This window comes from Cebus imitator, unplaced genomic scaffold (genome assembly GCF_001604975.1).
Source record: "Cebus imitator isolate Cc_AM_T3 unplaced genomic scaffold, Cebus_imitator-1.0 Scaffold35, whole genome shotgun sequence".
In the NCBI taxonomy this organism is placed as follows: domain Eukaryota; kingdom Metazoa; phylum Chordata; class Mammalia; order Primates; family Cebidae; genus Cebus; species Cebus imitator.
Genome location: NW_016107350.1, coordinates 7,578,253 through 7,600,324, shown reverse-complemented (window position 1 = coordinate 7,600,324; position 22,072 = coordinate 7,578,253). Strand labels below are relative to the sequence as shown.

Sequence of the window (22,072 nt, the reverse complement as noted above, 5' to 3'; positions counted from 1 at the left end):
CTATATAACCAAGAGTTTATGGAAATGTCGGCTCTCTGTAAGTATAGCTGAAACTGACCAGACCAAGATTTAGGACATTTGAAAGCAATGTCAGATTAGAAGGCTGATAGATTTTATTGTTTTTACTTTTCAAATAAAACCTTACAACAGTTAACTCCCTGCAATAGTTATTTGAAATCTTCAATTAATGAAAAGCCTTATATGTGGCTTGGATTATTATTGCATCTTTTGCTGAATAAATCTGAGATGGGATGCTTAACAACAAGGTACTTGTTATTGTTGTTCTTTAAAATATGACCTCAAATTGTAGGTACTGAAAGTTTGTAGAGCCTGAATGACCTTCAACAATGCCCTGATGTACTTTAAAGGTAAGGAAATTGAGATCCACAAAAATTATGTCACCTATTCAAGGTCATAGAGTTAGGTGGTGACAAAGGCAAGACTCTACTTGGGTCTTCCACCTTCCAAACCCATCTTTTTTCAAACACTGCACAGCCTCCCTCCCTCTTTCCTTTAGAAACAGAAAAATGTGTGTTTGAAATATAAGTATAAAATAGTTCATTCACCTCCTCCTTTATAATCTGCTCATATGTTCAGTATGTGGTGAAAACAAGGTAATCCAGTGAGATTAGCAAAAGTTAAGTTGCTGCACAAGCACTGACTCTCAATTTGAGTTAAGGATGTAATTTGCATTATAAAGAATATTGTGCTCTCCTGTTTTCAATTGTACTTAAATATTATAAACAAAGAATATACTGGATAAAGAAAATGTGGCACACATACACCATGGAATACTATACAGCCATAACAAAGGAACGAGATCATGTCCTTTGCAGGGACATGGATGGAGCTGGAAATCATTATCCGTAGCAAACTAACACAGGAATAGAAAACCAAACACTGCATGTTCTCACTTGTAAGTGGGAGCTGAATACTGAGAACACATAGACACAATGGTGGGGAACAGCACACAGTGGGGCCTGTCAGAGTTAGGGGTGGGAGGAGGGAGAGCATCAGGAAGAACAGCTAATAGATGCTGGGCTTAATACCTAGGTGATGGGATGACCTGTGCAGCAAACCATCATGGGACATGTTTACCTATGTAACAGACCTGCACATCCTGCACATGTAGCCCTGAACTCAAAAGTTGGAAATAAAAAAAATAAAAATAAAAAAGCTTTTTTAACTTTGAAGACAAATGTGAGAAACTCTGGAGTCAGCTTTGGACTCAGGGAATTTGCCCTCCACACTTCAGCCCCTTTTCATGAGGACTAGGCCTAAATGTATAGGATTAGCTTCTCTCTTTCTCTCCCACCATTGTCGCTTAGGACATTTCAAAGACATTTCAGGAGGTAATTTTTCTAATTTACTATTATTTTTTTTAATAAAGGCAGATTCGGACATTGGCTAATTTAGATATTTTTCCCTCATACTTTTTTATAAACAGCTTTTGGTAATTCATACGCCCCAAAAAATCACCCTTCTAAAGTGTACAATTCAGTGTTTTTTAGTATATTCACAAAGCTGCACAAGCAGCATTACTATTTAATCCTAGAACACTTTAAAAAGGAACTTTTCTACTTCCCGCAATAGCCAAGTAATATTTCACTGTATAGATATGGTGGTAACATTTTATTTACCCATTAGTATTTTGACAGAAGTTAAATAGTTTTGTATGCATTTATAAAAAATAAACATCCAGAAATATTAGCATACCATCAGAAGTGTCTGTCTGTGGAGTATATCCTTCTGAAAGGTTGAAGGTCCCATTATCAGTCCAGGAAACCTCTGAGACATCTGTGTCAGACACGGATAACTCTTTGGCAGCAACCGTGAGGCTAATCTGTATTAATACAAATAAATACCAGCAGCACATTTTAAACTGCTGAAGGGAATATTTTGAAAAATCTATACAAACCCCAAAATTTCAGAGTAATAAAAACCAGATGGATATTTTTCCTTTGAAATCATTCAATCATCTTACAGAAATATAAGGAGTCTATTAGGAAGCTCATTCAGCTTTGGCTTTTTAATAGTAAATACCTTTACAATCAAACCACATAGGAACAAATTGAAAACTAAACAACAAATACCTTAGGACAAAGAGCTGAAAAGTCTAATTCACTGTCATCTTTGTGACTTTTTTCTTTATCTGCTTCTGTTGAGAAAAAATTTGGAAGCTTTCAGTTTCCTAGCCAACTTAGACATAGTACATTTATTTTATTATATATTCTTACCCCACATTTTTCATAGTCTAAAATGCCTCCATAAAATTAAATGTTTGCACATAACACGCTTCACATATTTGCAAAAGAAACGATACACATTAATGGTTCTTTTAATATTGTCCATGAAACAGCAAAAGCATCCTCCCTGGGAACTTTTTAGAAATGCAAATTCTCAGGCTCTACCCTAGACCTACTGAATCAGAAACTCTGGGCTGGGACCAAGCAGTTTATCTTTTAATAAGCCCTCCAGGTGACTCTAATACATTCTACTTTGAGAACCTAGACGGTCATAAGCCAAGTTAAAAAGTAAAAGGTGATTATACTGGCTTTTCCTGTGTTTTCTTTTCCTTCCCCTGTGCTTTCAATCACTTCTTACACAGCTTCCATGCTGTTAGCACTGCTTGTGTAATTTTATATTTGCAATAGTCCAGCCCAAAATAAAGTTAAGTAAATCACATATAGCAAAATGAAGAGTGCTGAAGCCTTTTCTTACTACCCTGACAGTCTGGATTAAAAAGTCAGTTTATTTAATTGTATATTTGAGAAAAGAATGAAAGCCTAAATAGGAAAAGAGTATATATATGTATATATTACCTTGAGGGAGATTCACTTCTATAATAACATTTAGTAAAAAGCTAAAAGTATCCTCAAATGTATTAAAGGAATTTCCTAAAAATAGCCCACTAATGTCTCATTTCATGCATAGAATCTAAAATATAAACTTTACTTACCAGATCTCTCACGTTTCTTCTGATTAATATATTCTCTGATTCCAAAATCTAGTTTCAGCAGAACTGACTTAATTTTGCTGTATATTTTTTGTCCAATATCATTACATTTAAACAGTGGACACAAAAATGCACACAGTACTGGAAGAAGAAAGAGAGTATAGGTAAAATGGCTTTCCTTTCAAAAGGCTACATACATTTCAAAATACTGTTTCTTTACTGAAAAATTTAAGCTTTTTTTAAAGGGAAATGCCTCTGTGAAATAAGCTTATAATTTCCATTCTTTTTCTGTAAGGTAAACATTTTCTACCACCACCCACAAACACACACATGCATACCCACACACACACAATGCTCACAGTCACTATTTTCAGGTGCACTTAGATCAGCTCCCTCCTTTTACTCTCAAAATGTATAGAAAAACTACATGCCTTCCAGACAACAGACCTGGTTTAACTATGTATTCAATGCCATTTCACCATGGGAAAGTTATTAGCCTCTCAATAATATTAGGATAATAACTATTTCTTGGGGTTGTTGTAAAGTAGAAATGAGATCAAAGCACACCATCTGAATAATGCCTTGCACAAATTGTTCTCTCATTCCCTAGTCCTCTTCTTCACCTCCTAAGCAATGTAATCAAGAGGCTGATGTTATATATGAGTTCTTTTGGGGAGAATGGATTTGAGCTCTGACCATTTGCCATTTGCATTATGCATTAAGAATACAAAAAGAAACATTGCCATACTTTAGGTCTTGCATTCCTAATCTTTATTTATTTGTTCTTTTTAGGAAATGTCCCCTATTATATTTTGAAATGGGAGTTACAAATTCAAGTATCTGTAGAGGCCAAGAAATTGTATGTAAATTTTGTAAGAAAAATTGGAAAATATGGGATATGTTAAGCGGAGAGTGCCTGCCCCATAGAAATGTAGCAGTGCCAGATCACAGTATCATAGTTTTCAGGTGAAGCAGAAAATCCACACTTTTTAATAACACTTTTGAGTGACTGCTGATGTATAATAAAATACATGTATTTAAAGTGTACAATTTGATAAATTTTGACATATGCATACAACTAAGAGGCCATTACCGTAATCAAGATAGTGAACATGTCTACCACCCCCAGAAGTTTTCTCATGTTCGTATTCATCCTTCCTTCCAGTCTCCTGCCTCTTCTCCCTGCCCCCCTCCCACCTCATCCCCAGGCAACTGCTAATCTGCTTTGTCACTAAAGATTAGTTTGACTTTTCTATTAATTTGAATAGTATATAAATGGAATCATATTCTTTCATCTGGCTTCTTCTACTCAGTCTAATTATTTTGAGATTTCTCTTTAGTGTTGTATGTATCCATTTTTAGTGCTAAGTAGTAACCCATTGTATGGATATACCACAGTTTGCTTACCCATTCATCCTATTAATGGATGTATGGATTATATTCTGCTTTTGGCTACTACAAATATGTTGTGAACATCTGTGTCTTTGTACTTTTCATTTATCTTGGGTAAGTACCTGGTTGTGAGATGGATTTGTCATGTAGTAGTTTTTAAGAAACTGCCAAACTGTTATCCAAAGTGATTTTAACATTCTACCTACCCTCCAACAGTATATGAGAATTCCACTTGCTCTGTATCCTTCCTAATACTTCATATCAGTAATTAATTTTAGCCATTCAGTAGGGATGCAATGGTATTTCATCATGGTTGTAATTATTTTTTTTTTGAGCCAAAGAACATGCATGAAGGCAAAGGTGTTGGTGTGTTTTTGGGAGGTGGGGCATACAGATTTATGGATAGTTTACTGATAAAATTTAACATTAAATTATTCACTTATAATTCTGCCTTTTGCAGCTATTCTTCCAATTTTAAAATATAGACATGTCTCTAAGAAAATGGAGAAATTTTGTACAGCAGGAGATTAAAGAATAATCAACTTATAGTTAAGAACTCATCCCTCCTCCTCAAACTACAGAAGGTCTGTTGACCATAAATGACACCATATGCATCACAAAAATTAGCCACATGTTCTAGTATACTTACACAGTAGATAGCTGAGTATAACCCCAGGAATGTAACTTCCCAAGATTGTAAAAAATGTGCACACACTACAGACCAGGAGACAAAACTAGAAATAATAGAAATAACATGGGATAGTTATGTATAACACCAAGATATTTTAGAGCACAGGATATACACACAATTGTAAATCTATATGTGACCTCTCAGGTTATTACAGATTTTTTCCAAAAAGCATTATTTTGTACTAAGGGCTGACTAATGACTGCTGCATTCAACCAGCTTTAGTCCATTTCAACACTCGATAATAATCATTTTGAAGACACAGCAACTAATTTCTGGCATAGTGACAACTTCCATTACTCGTGCCTGTGGCTATATTACTGCCAGGCGTAACAGAACAGAAAACTATTATGTCCCCAGAAACTTCTTTTACTTCGCTCATTTAAGGAAATTATTGTGGCCTGGTAAGTACATCTGAAAGTTCAAACCACCACTGTAAGCCCACTGAAATTCATAAAAACACGGCAAAACCCATGTTACAGAAATTAGAGCTATCTATACAAATCTAATGGAGTTTACAGAAATCTAACATAATTTATAGCTGCTAAGCTGACAGGATAAATTTATGGCCATCACTAGCCTCTTTCCTAACCATATGTACCCCTCAAATTGACCCCACTTCTAAGTCACCTAGAAACAAACTGCCATTGAAATGAAACTCCTACAGTGACATCTGTTTATTTTCCTTCTCTATGTCATTTATGGTTAAAAAAAATCTTGGTTGTTTTAAAACAATTATAAACAATCAGAAAATGTCCTTAATTCCCTTTAGAAATACCCAGGTAGAAAAATTTTCCCATAAAGTCATCACCTAATTTTTCATACTCCAGTCTTAAACTGTCTTACATTTTTGCATCATCTTTAAATGGTGATAGTAAATTAAACTGATAAGTAAGCAAAGGAAATTCATTAAGGGAGTTTCTTAAAGACACAGGAGGAAGGAATATATACCTCTGACCAATAACTGATTATTATAAAGAGCAAAGGGGTCTAAATGTAAGTTTAATTTTGATTTTTCATTCTTTAGTACAGTTAATAAATTAGTTAAAAGTAGAATAGAGGAACTGTGGAACAAAATTAAGAGCTGTTTGTAAAACAGCAAGGGCCCTTGAAAGAATTTGGAATTCTATAAATGAAATGGAAAGGCCATAAAAGTCAAAGGAACAAATAAACCAATAAAATCATTACTATATCTAGAATTTAGTTTTACAAAGGGATTTCATATTATGCCCTACAATTGTAGCATCATCATTTTAAGCTCATTGACTTGGGCACGTTAATGCAAACCAATGCAGAAGTTTGAAGTTTAGAATCTTCCAAAAATATATTTAACCACTTCAGTAAAATCAACAACAACAGAACATCATGCCCTAAATATAGATGCCTATGCTAAAAAATGCCTTCAGTGATTTAAAAAAAAATGCATCCAAATGCCATACAGCCACTTTAATACACTCAAAATTTCTCCAAGCATAGTTCTATTATTTAATACTATTTAAGTTATGAGATTGCCCATACAAGGTACAAAGACAGAGATTTTCAATGCTGACATTCCTAGCTCTTCATTCTATCCACAGGTGGATATTCAAGAAATTGAAAGCAACACTGGAAGAGACAAGGTCTGTTGATGGCTCTGCACCTCACCCAAGCTATCAAGACAGTCAATCAGAATTAAAACTGCCTCTACACATAAAATAATAGAAGTATGTGCGGCACTCCATGTAATCCCTTTCCGACCACGTAAGACACTTCCCCTCATGGGTTTTATCTTAATTGGAAAAATACTCATTTTGTTTATATAATCACTATGAATGTTTTTGCCAAAAGTTTTCTTTCTTAAATAAATCATACAAGAATCTCCACTCTTTAGCTTGAAAATAAGATTCAGTTATCTCCAAAAGCACAAAGAACCACGTATTCATTTCATATCCCTTTGGCTTCAGCACCAGGCTAAATACGATAACTGAAGACTTTTTTTCTCCCTAGTCTGGTTGATAAGGCCAATCACTATTCATTGTAGCTAATGAGCTGGATAAATATGTATAAAATATAAAACCAATCCCGTTTCAAAATGTGAGGCTGAGGATTTTCTAGTGTTCGTACATTCATAGCTCTGAACCTTGCTGATACCAGCTTTTATGGTATATGTTCTTAGTATATTATCTTTAAAATTTGAGAAATCTCGTAAGCTGATAAAAATAGGTTAGTTCATTTGTTTGCAAGTAACTGAACATTTTAAAACATACTCCTTTACTGGAAAACTTGCCTTGCCAGGGCTCTGCTGTTTAAAAACAGACATTTCTTGAAGAAATATGCTGAAATTCATCCATGATTCTGCAATACAGTGGCTGAGCCTGGGTCTTTCATCTGGTTGGGAATTGATAACTTCCCAGCTAAAGAGACAAAAAGAAAAAAATATTACCAAACTTTAGATTATTCGTTCAACATTTATGGCTTTGGAAAATACTTATTGAGCATCTATTGCTGCCACACCCTCTGAAAAAGCCCTGAATTCAAAAGTGAAACATCATACACCTGCTTCAGGAAACTCACATGCCAAAAGAAACAATTAGCTGTCTAATTAATTATCTATTTACAACCAGGGAAACATTAAGGGAGGAGCCATTTTTAAACTCGAATATGGGACAGATCAGCAGTTTAATCATAGGGTTCCAGATAGAACAATATGCAATATATGTAGAGGCCCTGGCGTGGGAAGAAGCTTAAATGTGCTGTCCTGTTGAGTCCCAACATGGCTCCAGCAAAGTCAACCAGAAGAACAGGTGAATCTGGAGAGGTAGGAGGAGACTGGGTCATGGAAGGCCTTGTAGGAATTTGTTAAAAACTTCTTAAACCTCAAAGATTGGGAAACCATAGTACTTTTAGAGAAACCTTGGAATTAAGCATATAATATTAATAATAAACACCAACAGTGTATTTTCAGTATATACCATGGTTGGACAACTCTATAGAAAACTGTTAAAAGGGTTTTACAATACCCTCTATTTTTCTAGAGTACATTTTCCTAATCATCATCTAGAATGTGTTGAGTGTGACGCATAGGCCAGCAATGAGCTTTCTCTCTGCCCTCATTTTCCACAGGAACCTCAGTGAGCTAAAAACTAGAAACAGTCACTGCAGGAGGAAGATACATGCAAATACACGTCATTCCCTAACATTGCAATGACATAAAGCTTCATTCCCACTCTTGGCAATCCTAACTCATAAAAACATACCAGTTCAAACAAGCCTGTTAAGGATCCTCAAATTCATTCATTTAAGAGATAATTAAGAGATAAGTGCCTACCATGTTGAAATGTTGATGGCACTGCCACAGAGCTATGGTTATGGCAATAACATAAGCCGCAAAGTTTCTAGCAGAAGACACGAATTGTTAGTGAACTATCATCAGAGCTATGGTAGGGTACCAGGGTGAGGCTGATCTCTGGATTCAACTCCAGCAGCCCTAAGACCAAACTACCTTCACCCTTAGATGCTCAACTATACAGAAATTTGTGTACATACAGATTCTGTGACTTTTAATATATTTTGCAAAGTAAGGCAATTTGTAAATTAAAATTCCTTTTTTAAATATAAATTTTAATCCAAGTTTAAATGAGCGCAATAGCATTTAAAAAGGGGGGAAGTATACCATTTTCCTTCCTCTTTGTTCTTTCAGCCCCAACTAATGCTATAGAGAGTCACTGAGCTACCAGTCGTCCAAGCTGATGTTATTCCTACAGGTAGATTTCCTGTCTGTTATAAGAAATGAACTTTTGGGGATGTCAAGCTATCAGGTAGTGGTTTATGTATCCATTAACTCTATCCATTCTTGAATCACCAAGGAAATCTGTTTCCATTCATGACCATACCTGGCACCAGGTTTGTATACCCCATGATTCCACATCTATTAAACACTAAGTGCATAGCTAAGACGCAGACATCTGTAGCAAAATCTTACCAATGTATCTGCTTAGTGGGAAAAGATTTTTCACAGCAGAGCAAAGGCTACATGGCAAAGGAAATATAAGATTATTAAAATGCAGTCTGTTTTCTCAGAACAACATAGATTTGCTGCAAATTGGCACAGACAGGCTAGGCTACTGTTTAATGGGACCATGAAGATGACAGAAAACATCTTAATTTCTGCTCCCTATGCATATTTAATAATTATTTAAGGATTCGTTTAAACTGTTTGCCAAATATAATTCTAACAAAAATCAATGAAAGGCTATAATGGAAGGATCTGTCATTTTCTTTTAAAGATTAAGGTAGAATAAATGAACAGTTCATAACTCCTGGCCTCAAACAGTCCTCCCCCTTTGGCCTTCCCAAGGGCTGGGATTACAGGCATGAACCACTGTACCAGGGCAAAAAATAATTTTTGAATGAATGGTACTTTGTACAGCTGGAACTTTGTTCTAATATGTCATCTTTAGGATTCATGTCTTGGAAGTGACACCATATTTGTATATATATATTTTTTATCACTGCTTAAGTATATGTCCCCAAACTGAAAAGAGCCTAGTATAATACTAAATAGTCACTATAGAGATAATGTTAGAGCAAAGACTTCATATAACTTAAGGTGTTTTACAGAGATGACAATGAAATAACTAAAAACTCTCTTTTGCATGTAAGGGTTTTCCACAGTAAACTTCAAGTAGACACCATCTATCCATTAATTTATCCATTTATTCAACAAAAAGTTATTATGTACCCCCTTTGTGTCTTGTATTACACCAAATTTAGAAAATATTGTTATTTCAAAAACTTGAATGCTGGTAGCACTATTCCTCTCTTTGTGTCTATAAACATTATTTGCTGGAAAGAAAAAAATACTCAAACTTTTACTATTTTCCATAGTCACAAGAAAATACTCTTAATTACATTTTTCCCCTTTTAAAAAGCCTCATGTAACAGTTTTTGGGACAATAAATTTCATCATTACTTATATTTTTATTAACACAATAAATTATAATTGATATTTTAATTGTTATAATCACAAACAGAAATGGAAAATTCATTGTGTACAATTTGAAAATAATATCTAACCAAATGGGTTTGTAAAGAGTAATAAGTGTTTGAGATAAAAATAAATGTTCAGACTGTGCTGAATAATATTTAATGGCAATATATATGATTTAAAAAGAAAATGTGAGTTCCATGATAAAGAAAAAATGTCACTCCACACTTCTTTAAATGAGAAATGGATCAAAAAACAGGTGCTCTCTGGGAGTTTAATAACAGTTTTAAATTGCCCGGTGATTAATTCTGAGTACCACAGGAACTCACATTTCTATATAGTCTTCTAGTGAATTTACCATTAACTTATGTCACCACAGTTCAATTTAGGTTATATAGAATTAGATAATTTGGCATGAGTCGGGACATCTGATGTCAGCTTTTCAAATTCCTTTATTTTATAGGTGAAGAATGTGAAATTCAAGTTTTTGCAGCCAGTGTGAGGCAGAGCCAAGACCCAAGGCCAGGACTCTGAGTTTCCAATACAGTTCTAATCCTTTAAAATGTGTGCCCTCTTTAAAGGGTGAATAAATTCAATGGCATCCTTTGAAGAGACCATGTGGCAATTCAGAACGAGAAGGAACAGGTCTTGTTCCTCCCCCCTCCTTCCTAGAATCAAAAGAGATGAGGTGTGATTGACCAATACCAACGTGTCACCATGTAGGATCAACCCTTTCCAAGAAAACAGAGCACTTCACGTGCAGAATCCAAATACTCAGTGGAAACCAAGATCCATGGTTGGTTGACATTTAACACAGGTGTCATCTGCACACACACACACACACACTGAGTTGCTCCATAATGAAACTCTAGGTTTTCCTAGAGAGCCTTATTTGGAAAACACATAACAAGAAAAAAGATCCCCTGTGACTGCTGGGCAAGGCTTGGGGAACAGATCTTTTCCACGGTGTGTGGCTGTCTTCCCACCATCCTTGGCACTGATCACCATGTAATATAAGGCCCAACTAACATAAAAAGAAATGAAAATACCTAAGGCTTCAAAACATTTTGAGTTTGTACTAAGTTCCTAACCAAAGTTCCTGACCAAACAATACAAGTCTTCTGTGACTGACATTCAACTAAGGGAGAAAATTTATTATCAGTGGCTGTATTAATATTTCCTCCTTAGTTTCTGAGAGAACATGCTCTTTCCAAGTTCAAAGGGAAATAGGTTTTTTGGTTCCTCTTTCTTTCCATCTTCCCTCCCTCTCTCTCCCCAGCCTCCCAGCTTTCCTCACTCTTGCCTTCACTAAGGAGTGAACTCAACACACACTCCAGCCACAAGATAAAGACCATTTAAGAGTCACCCTCGATGACCATCATCCCCATCTTCCCATACTCGTAGCCAGGCCAGTCCAAGTGGTTCCCAGGGAGAAGTCACAACAAGTCCCAGCCTCTGCATGGCCATGCCATCTTTCAAATGGGCTTTGCTCAAGGATCTGTAGCTGTAAATGATTCCCTAAAAAGCCCCAGCAGATGCCATCTGGTTAAGTTTTCCTCCTTACAGGAAAACTAGTCAGGTGTTTTGACGAAGGCCACTCTGTAATCAAGCAATTATTTATCAAAGAACCATAGCCAGGGCAAAGTGATTTTTCAGCAGCTGAAGAATTTATGGTTTCACCTGCCAGTGAAACTCTAAGGGAACAAATTATGGAAGATGGCTCCTTGGACAAGCAGCCTCACTTTGTCCACAGAAAGGAGCTTGGCTTCTCAGTAGAATTTCAAGCCAACATCCCTTCTTTCTTCCTCCCTGTCCCTATTAGATTACAGTTTGTCATATACATTGGGTGGTTTGGCCAAATAAGCCCTTCGTGCAGTTTCTAAAGATGTAGTTGTGAGACATCCAGGACACTGTTTAGGCAGCAGCTGTCTGGGCCTTACTGAAGAGATGGAGATGGAGCAGATCCGGGTGAAGCTCAGAAAGCTGCATTTTAACAGGTATCCTAGATGATGCTGAGGCAGATGCTTCTTACCCTAAGAGTCACTGTGAGAAATACCCTTGAAAAAGTAAATTTGAATTCCCGTCCTACACATAAGAGAGAGACTTCTGCTTCTAGGTAAGATGGTGTGAGAGGGAGCTGATATACCCAACCCACCTGAAACAATCAAACGGAAATAAAGACCAAATTTATGTAACAATGATTGTGAAAACTAGGCATTAGGCAAGGAAGGACAGTGACTCCTAAAGGATGAGAAACCAATAAGGGAGTTATGTGATCACTCAGCTCACTGCCTTGATTGTTTGCTGGACTGGGAGCAAGAGCAGCAACTCCGGTGCCCCCTGGCAACTCTCTGAGTTGGGGAGACAGAGCTGGGGGTCCAAAAAGGAGATCCAAGGGGCCAGAGTTTGCAGGACCCAGTGCTGGAGGGTAGAGCACAGTGCAGAGGGAGACAAAGGGAGAGGTCTGCTGTGGGGGATTCCTGGAATCTTCAGCTGAGGCTTGGCTGGCACAGGCATGTGAGGAGCCCAGAGGCCAGGAAGGAGCCATCAGAAAGAACTAGAAGGAAAAATGTCTTTTGCCAGGAATGACATCTGGTCCCAGCAACTAGACTAAAAAACCTCAAAATTCACAGACACAGGTAGAACACTCAGAAGGGTCTTGCCTCAGTAGCAGACAATAATCAGTCCTCAACTAAATGCGGCTCTGGTCCTAACAAGTCTTAAAAGCAGACCTTAAAAGGATCAAACTGATTTTAAGTAATTCAACCATCATCCGCAGAAATACGAAGTGGTGAGTTTTGTTATGAACCAAATAACTCAGTCAAACTGGGATCTGTAGCAGTTTTACTTATTTCACTTTCATGTATATCCTTTAAATTATTGTATACCTTTGTTCCCTTAAAATATACTTATCAAAAACAATGTTTAAATATTATAAGATTTGTCTTTGTGTAGTTTAAAGCCTATGTAAATGGAATTCTAATACACTTTGCCGATAGTTTCAGAATGCAGCACACAGTATTCTCCAGTAGGGGGTTCTGTAAGACTAAGAAATATGACACTCTGTGCTCCTTAAAAATAGATTGTAATTCTGTAGGAGAGAACATGTGCGGGCAGCCTATTTCATCTCTTTCACCAATAGTGTCTTTGAGCACTAGAAAAAATAATCCTGAAATAAAATGAATCTTGGCATAGAAGAAATCGTTATCTCATTATCATTTAACTTCTGTTCATTTTAATAAATATGCAGTGAATGTAATTAACTGTCACCGTTCCTGGCTCCAGGACTGAGAGGTGGCTAAGGTACAGTCCCTAACCAATAAGTTAAAGTATACATGTACAGGCCGGGCGCGGTGGCTCAAGCCTGTAATCCCAGCACTTTGGGAGGCCGAGGCAGGTGGATCACGAGGTCAAGAGATCGAGACCATCCTGGTCAACATGGTGAAACCCCGTCTCTACTAAAAATACAAAAATTAGCTGGGCATGGTGGCGCGTGCCTGTAATCCCAGCTACTCAGGAGGCTGAGGCAGGAGAATTGCCTGAATCCAGGAGGCAGAGGTTGCGGTGAGCCGAGATCGCACCATTGCACTCCAGCCTGGGTAACAAGAGCGAAACTCTGTCTCAAAAAAAAAAAAAAAAAAAGTATACATATGACCCAAGAATGTTTCAAAGCATACACACACTCATGATACATGAAACTCACCTTTGTAAAATGGCATTTAACTGTATCTAGAGCTATGGGAGATACATGAATTTGAAAACTAAGTTGGGGATTGGATACATGAAAAGAGCTTGTTAAAGTAAGATATTTTCATGATTGTACATTTCACAGGACAATAAAATGTTTTAGCATATACCTATAAACTTAAAAGTGTTTTTACAACAGTTATTTTTGAAAGCAAAAAATATATATTTTTTAATGTATCAAAGCTCATACCTTTTCACATATTTCTTGAGCTTTAGATTTGATAAGATAACTACCAACCAGAGATAGGAAACCTGAAGTGGACAGAACAAGAGCAGGAAGAGAAAAGAGTATATGGGAGGCTGGGAGAGAATGAGTGAATCCTGATAGTCTGGTTTGCGTTCTTGGGTTCTGTTGGGCCAAGAGGCAAGGTGCAAAGCAGATCCACCCATGGGCATCCCCCATGAAGGAACCAATTCCCTTGTGCCTTAAGCTGGTTTCTGGCATTTGTAACACAAAATAAAGTGCCACATGTTTCAGTGGAAGCAATGGAAAATTGTCAAAAATATTTTAAATTATAAGTAAACGTAACCATAAAAAAGAGTTATAAGATTATACAGATTAGTATGACAGTTTTATTTAGGTGGCAATTTTTAGTAGAAAGAAAAGATGCAATTATGTTGTATAATAAATCAAGCAAAGGCAGTTTATTAACAATTCAAATAAAGGGTGTTACAGGCAGCATGAAATAAGAATAGCTGACACTCAGCAGGGGATCAGGTACTGAACAGCATTCTTGTAAACTTTCTAGCTTGTTCAATCCTTAGAACCAACCTGTGAGTGAACTATTGTGTATTATTCCTGTTCAACAGATTGAGGAAGTTGAAGCCCAGATACATTAGCTGTCTTGCTCAAGGTCAGAGAACTAATACATGATGGAATGGGGAGGTAATACATGGAACTGGGAATGCTCCTAATGTGAGGCGAGGTACAGAAAAAACACTCTCTGGATTGGAACACAGGCACCATTGCAAAGATGTGTAGGAAAGCACATTCGGGCAGTGCCACAGGCAGGATCATGGATGCCTAAATGCCAAACTACACAAATAGAAATCAAAATAGCTAAAAAGTGGCTTTGGTTCCCAGGTGAAATTCCTTGGTCCTAAGGAGTCTAGATTCCTATTTTCTGTCTGAACCCCTTCAGCTGTTCCTAAATTAGTACCCACAAAGTGATTCCATAATCATGATTCCAACTTCTCAAACCTAAATTACGACACGTGCCCTTAATAATCATGGCCATGGCAACTATCTGTGGAGCTCTCCCTGTGTGCCAGGCACGACGTTAAGCACCCTGCCTGCCTTGTCCCAACGTCCTCCACGCAATCCCCACATGACCCCCAGCCCATTACAATACCCTGCAAGGTAGGGTTATTTCCATTTTAAAAGACAACGGAGACTGAAAAGGGCTTGAAGCACAGCAGATCTCCTGGTTACTGACTACAACCATCGCATCTGATTATGTTCTTTCATGGTAATTATCAATTGCAATTAATTTATGACATTTGTAATGCTGACTCCCTATTAGACTTTAAATTCCATGAAGGAATTCTTGGACAGTGCTCTGTCTTCAGTAGCTAACAGAGCTTGACATCTACGAGGCATATAAAAATATTGAATAAATAAATGAATATAAACAGTAAACATCCAAAGAAGAAAATATCAAAAATAATTAATGGTAGTTATTTAGTGGCAACATATTTTTAATTCACTTATCTGAATGTTTCTATATATTATATGTTGGTAATAATTAGCATGCATTTCTTTACATGTATAAAAATATACAAAATAACATAAAAAAAGTCCTCTTAAAAATCTGGAAAACAACTGTCATCTATATGGAAGAGTTTTGGTTTGCTCTTTTTTGCAAATGGGCAGGTAAACTGCCTTCAAAATTAGGTAATTAAGAAATAGGGGCCAGGCGCGGCAGCTCACAGCTGTAATCCCAGCACTTTGGGAGACCAAGGTGGGAAAATCCCCTTTAGCCCTGGAGTTCACCACAAGCCTGGGCAGCATGGCAAGACCCTGTCTCTACTTTAAAAAAAAAAAAAAAGAAAGAAATATGCTTCATATATTTCAAGACTTTTTGGAACTGAAAGTCAGTATTTCATATGGGATTTCTGCTGGCAAAACTTGAGCCTTAGTGTGTGACTTGGGGATGCCTGGATTATGAGAATCTCTTCCAGGCACTCTTCCCGCAGGGTCCCCCCAGCATTGGTGATACCCGTAGAGAACAGGACTGGGCCCTGATAACTTGAGTAGGGCAGAATGGAAAGATCAACAAATATCCAACCTTTGGATGGAATATCAGAGAAAAATGACTCCCTTTTTTGTTTTGCTTTTCAAGTTTTTGTGGGGCAACTGCACCCCACTGGAGAACATTTTCAGATAGTGGTGTCTTCTCTCAAACACAGACAAACCATTCTACTTAGGTTTAAACTTTTTCACATCCGTCTGAATTTATAGCGCAATAATCATTTCCACAGATGTTCTGCTCTCTGCTGTAAAACCTCCAGAAAGTATACATTATTTCACTACTCACTTTATTTTTAATTTATAAGAAATGGAAGTTGAAGCCAAATTATTTTTCAGAAAGCTTGCTAGGTCACCATTCCATATTGACAAACTATTTAAAAAAAAAAAGATTTGTTAAACCTAAGTTGTCACCTGGCAACCATGACAAACAGTTGCTGCAACCATCACACCTATAAATACGCTTTGGCTTGGAGACTTTCATTCTCAGCTAGTGACTAAAGGTCTCATGCTCTCTACTGGTAGTGGACATCTGTTGATGCTAATTCCTGTCGAATCTTTCTTAGAAAGGTCAGTCAGTATCTGGTTACAGATTTTAACATTTCTTAGGGTAATGTGTTAGAATTTTTTTTTAATCCTGTGGACACTTATTATGTTCCTCGGTGTGTGGGTACTTGCATCTGAATATATGTAGGCAGAGAAACAAAATAAAAACAGGGCTATATTTCTCTGCATGAGCACTCACAGAATTAGAACCATGACAAAGCAAATAAGATTTGTCAACTGGAGGATTAAATAAGCAAACACAAGACAAACTACATAGCACTCAACGAAGCGTTCGCTTTCTCAGGCCAATTTGCCACGTGAACAACTCCTCCCAAAGCCAAGGACCAGAAGGCGCCAGTGAGTGCCGGCGTTTTCTGCCTGGAGAGCCCCACCTTCCTCAGGGCAACTTAGTGTTCTATTTGGGGCTCTCTCTTTTTTTATGCCAAGTTTAAAATGACTCAGAGATCAGCCATTTACTTGTTCAGATTGACCCTTTCCACCTCTCATCTCAAACTGGGCACTGCTACCTCTCCAGGTGATTGTCAATTATCCAGTCCACCTAGATCATTTGGAAGGCTGACATTCAACTACCCATCGTATTATTTATGTTATTACAGATTCAAGTTTCTATGAACAACATGCCAAGTGTAGGTCATTTTTCAGCATTTTTAATTTTAATATTTTAAGAACTAGACTTTCATAAGCCCAGGGTATGAGTAATGCAAATTCCAATACGAGCACAGGACAAGCACCTACTTGAGACCTGCAGGAGATTAAACACCCTTTCATTTGTGAAGGCCAAGATTTGCTTCAATCACTGTCCCTGAGGGCAGAAAAGATTTCTGCTTTATCCCTGAAGGACAGATAATATCAGATAGTCAATAAACACTCCTCAAGGAAAACAAAACTGTTTCTGAGAAGCAGGTTTGCTAATTTAGATATAAGCCTTTTCTTGTATTCCACTTAGGACCCACAATTTCCAATGAATTTCAACCCAGGGTTTACTATAGTTGGAATTAAAAGTAAATGTCCCTTCCCTGTGTTGTAACATTTGACCTGCTTATATGAAACCTGTGACAACACTAAAATATATGTTTCCTATAGCACAAAAAAAGTCATTAACAATATTGCTCCTAATTTTGCTTTTTAGAAATGGTACCCATCACACTGGGCCTGAGCACTAGGTATATACAGCTTGAACACTGAATTCTCAAGTTTCTCCAAAGTGCTTTTATTATAAAGGCCAATTCAAATTACTTTTGTTTGGAGAATCAGCCTTTGTAATAAAAAGCAACAACCTGGAAGATGGCAAACCTGAGGTGATTGTCACACACTGAAATATTCAGTCAAGATGCTGGGCTATTTAATTAGGTCGTCTTCCCAACTTAGTCCTGTAAAGAGTGTATCTCCCATTTATCTTCACATAAATAATCAGAGGCTTTTAAAGGAATATATGCCTACCAAGAGAATCAGACCCTTATCAGTCACAGACAAAAATGACAAACTATCATGTCTCAATGCTTGCTAAACTTGCCCTCAGCCTCCTTCAATAGCAGATTTTGAGAATAAGCTATTATGTAAATAGTACATGTATTAATGGTAAATTAATATAATACAATATTCAACAACAGCATGCAGGGAAGATGCGTATGGGTATGCATTTGGGGTTATAGATAACAGAAACAGGAAATGGTGGAAAGTTACTGATATGGTTTGAATCTGTGTCCTCACCAAATCTCATGTCGAATTGTAGTCCCAAGTGCTGGAGGTGGGGCCTGGTGGGAGGTGGTTGAATCTGGGCAGTTTCTCATGAATGGTTTAGCACCATCTCCTTGGTGCTGTGCGCATGACTGTGAGTTCTCAAGAGACCTGGTTGTTTAAAAGCATGCGGCACCTCCCCCGTCTCTCTCTTACTCCTGCTCTGGCTATGTAAGACATGCCTGCTTCCCCTTTGCCTTCTGCCACGATTGGAAGCTTCCTGAGGCCTCCCCAGAAAGAGAAGCCACTATGCTTCCTGTACAGCCTGCAGAACCATGAGCCAATTAAACCTCTTTTCCTTATAGATTACCCAATCTCTAATATTTCTTTATAGCAGTCCAAGAATGGACTAATACAGAAAATTGGTACAGAGGAGTGGCAGCATTGCAATAAAGATACCTGAAAATGTGGAAGCGGCTTTGAGACTGGGTAACAGGCAGAAATTGGAAAAGTCTGGAGAGCTCAAAAGAAGACAGAGAGATGAAGGAAAATTTGGAATGTCCTAGAGACTTGGATGGTTATGACCAAAATGCTGGTAGTGATATGGAAGGTGAAGGCCAGGCTGATGAGGTCTCAGATGGAAATGAGGATCTTATTGGGAACTGGAGCAAAGGTCACTTTTACTATGCCTTAAGCAAGGCATCTGGCTGCACTGTGCCCCTGCCCTGTGAAACTCTGAACTTGAGAGTGATGATTTAGGGTATCCGATGGAAGAAATTTCTTTTTTTCTTTTTTTTTGAGATGGAGTCTTGCTCTGTCACCAGGGTGGAATGCAGTGGCGCCATTTCGGCTCACTGCGACCTCCAACTCCCTAGTTCAAGTGATTCTCCTAACTCAGCTGCCCGAGTAGCTGCAATTACAGGCACACACCACCACACCTAGCTAATTTTTGTATTTTTAGTAGAGATGGGGTTTCACCATGTTGGCCAGGATGGTCTCAATCTCCTGACCTCGTGATCTGCCCCTCTCGGCCTCCCAAAGTGCTGGGCTTACAGGCATGAGCCACTGTGCCAGGTGGTGGAAGAAATTTCTAAGTAGGAAAGCATTCAAGATGTAGCCTAGCTGCTTCTAACAACCTGTGGTCATATGTGTGAGCAAAGAAATGATGTGAAACTGGAACTTACATTTAAAAGGAAAACAGACCATAAGTTTGAAAAATTTACAACCTGGTCCTGTGGTAGAAAAGAAAGGCCCATTTTTAGGGGAGGAATTCAACCACACTGCAGATATTTGCATAAGTAAAAAGGAGCCAAGTCCAAATGGCCAAGTCAATGTGGGAACGCCCCACTGTCAAAGGCATTTCAGAGACCATCTAGCAACCTCTCCCATCACAGGCCCAGAGCCCTAGGAAGACAGAATGGTTTCGTGGGGCAGGCCCAGACTGCCTCTGCCCTGAACAGCCTGGGGACACTGCTGCCTACATCCCAGTCGCTCCAGCTCCATCTATGGCTCAAAGAGGCCCAGGTATAGCTCGGGCTGCTGCTACAAAGGGTGCAAGCCATAAGCCTTGGCAGCTTCCACGTGGTGTTAAGCCTGTAGGTGCACAGAGTGCAAAAGCTGAGGCTTGGCAGCTTCTGCCTAGATTTCAGAGGATGTAAGGAAAAGCCTGCATGTTCAGGCAGAAGCCTGCTGCAAGGGCAGCACCATCCAATCTTTACTAGGGCAGTGCAGAGGGGAAACATATCGTTGGAGCCCCCACATGGAGTCCTCACTGGGCCACTGCCTAGTGCACCTGCGAGAAGAGGGCCACCATATCCAGACTCCAGAATGGTAGATCCACCAGCAGCTCGCACCCTCAGCCTGGAAAGCCACAGACACTCAGCACCAGCCCATGAGAATGGCTGCAGGGGCTGAACCCTGGAAAGCCACGCGGCAGAGATGCCTAAGGCCCTGGGAACATACCCTTCACACACGTGTGCCTGGAATATGGGACACAGAGTCAAAGGAGATTGTTTTGGAGCTTTAAGATTTAATGACTGACCAGCCACATTTCAAACTTGCAGGGGGCCTTTTGCCCCTTTGTTTTGACCAATTTCTCCCATTTAGAATGGGAAAATTTACCCAATGCCTATACCCCATTGTACCTTGGAAGTAACTAACTTGTGCTTTATTTTACAGGCTCATGGGTGGAAGAGACTAACCTTCTCTCAGGTGGAACTCTGAACTTTTGACTGTTGAGTTAATGCTGGAATAAGTTAAGACTTTGGGGAGACTGGAAGCATGATTGTATTTTGAAATGTGAGACAGGCATGAGATTTGGGGAGCCAGGGGCGAAATGATACGGTTTGGATCTGCCCAAATCTCATGTTAAATTGTAATCTCCAGTGTATGATGTGGGGCCTAGTGGGAAGTGATTGGATGAAACACCTGAGGCTGGATAATTTATAAAGAAAATAGGTTTACTTGGTTTATACAGTTCTGCAGGCTATATAAGAAGCACAGCAGCTGCTGTCTTGCTATGTATTAAAAATATCTTCTATATAATGCAATGGATCAACTCTGAATTCTGTTACTAATCAACTCATTGGAATCATAAGAGCAAATGAAATGAATATTCTTGTAATCAAGAATGTAGAGACATAGTGATACAGTAATACACAGTAGCATGGCCACCACAGATGATATGGGGAGGCCATTCGAGGGTCTGACTAGTCCACATGAGGAATCTGTGTTTCTCTGCTTGTGAAATAACAAGCTAAATGTTAACTCTTTCTGGATCATGGCCCCCTTTAAAATATCTGTGGATTTTTATGGCTGCAATCTTCACTGATGTTATCTTTCTTTAGCAAAGCCAGTAAAATATAGAACTAGAAATTCTGTGTTTAATCAAAGCAAGGATTTCTGATTTCACTGGAAACAAAAATGGGGGTTAAAATGCAAAGGCTAATTTATGAGAAACAATGGGTTCTGCGAGATGTCAGGGCCTAATTACCGGAAGTAATTAAATCTTCCTTTCTCATTTTTATCATTGGGCATAACAAGGCTATTATGACCTTTCCTTATATATTGCAAATAATGGTCACTTTCAAGCTACTTTTTTAGTATCAGTTAATATCCTCCTTCCCTTATCTAGAATGATATAGACTAGTTATTAATTCCAAAGCATATTTTAAAAGAAACTGGTATTTGAGTCAGGTGTGACAAGATGAAAATTTTTAAGAAAAGAGACAGGTATGAATATTTTTAGACTCAGGGTATAACTTGTATGCTGACTGGGGACTAACAAACCTAGCAGTACAACCCTGTAGTATTCGATTCAATTCACTTAGCTGTAGGTACTTAGAGGGTTATAAAACTGCCAATTGATTTAGGGCTTCAAACAAATTGATGTATTAGGCACGATTTCTAGTTTTACCTATTTAAAAAAGGAGCAAGAATTTAATGACAGAAGTCAAACCCAAGTAAAAGATCATTCTAAACTTTTCTACTCATCCCCCACAAACCTTTTTAGTTTTGTCCACACTTAAAAAAAAAAAAAAGTAGCATTAGCAACTTGCTCTTACTCTCTCCAATGCATTTGACTTAATTTTCATAAACAGCTGTATGTATTACAATATAGGTTTACCCATCATATCAAATGTCAAAGGAACAGTGGTCTAAACAAGAGAGCAGTTCACTTCTCCCTCATGTGACAGCAGAGCATAGAGGTCCCAGGCTGATATGAGACATCCATATGTTGGAGACCTAGGCCCTTTCCATCTCATTGCTCAGACACTGTCGAATCACACTGCCACCCCATGGACTTTGCCCCATCCACACTGCCACCCGCAG

General features: G+C 38.2%; 1 protein-coding gene across 3 annotated transcripts in view; it reads right to left on the bottom strand.

The window, feature by feature from the left end:
• The window catches only part of RETREG1 (reticulophagy regulator 1), a 141,342-nt gene that overhangs the window by 2,686 nt on the left and 116,584 nt on the right, over positions 1-22,072 (bottom strand). For all 3 annotated transcript variants that reach the window (XM_017524658.2, XM_037737125.1, XM_017524659.2), the window contains 5 exons: positions 7,303-7,429; positions 4,998-5,082; positions 2,960-3,097; positions 2,094-2,158; positions 1,717-1,843 (listed from right to left, as the gene is read on the bottom strand). In XM_017524658.2, the coding sequence (XP_017380147.1) occupies positions 1,717-1,843; positions 2,094-2,158; positions 2,960-3,097; positions 4,998-5,082; positions 7,303-7,429 (542 nt within the window). The remainder of the gene's footprint in view (positions 1-1,716; positions 1,844-2,093; positions 2,159-2,959; positions 3,098-4,997; positions 5,083-7,302; positions 7,430-22,072) is intronic.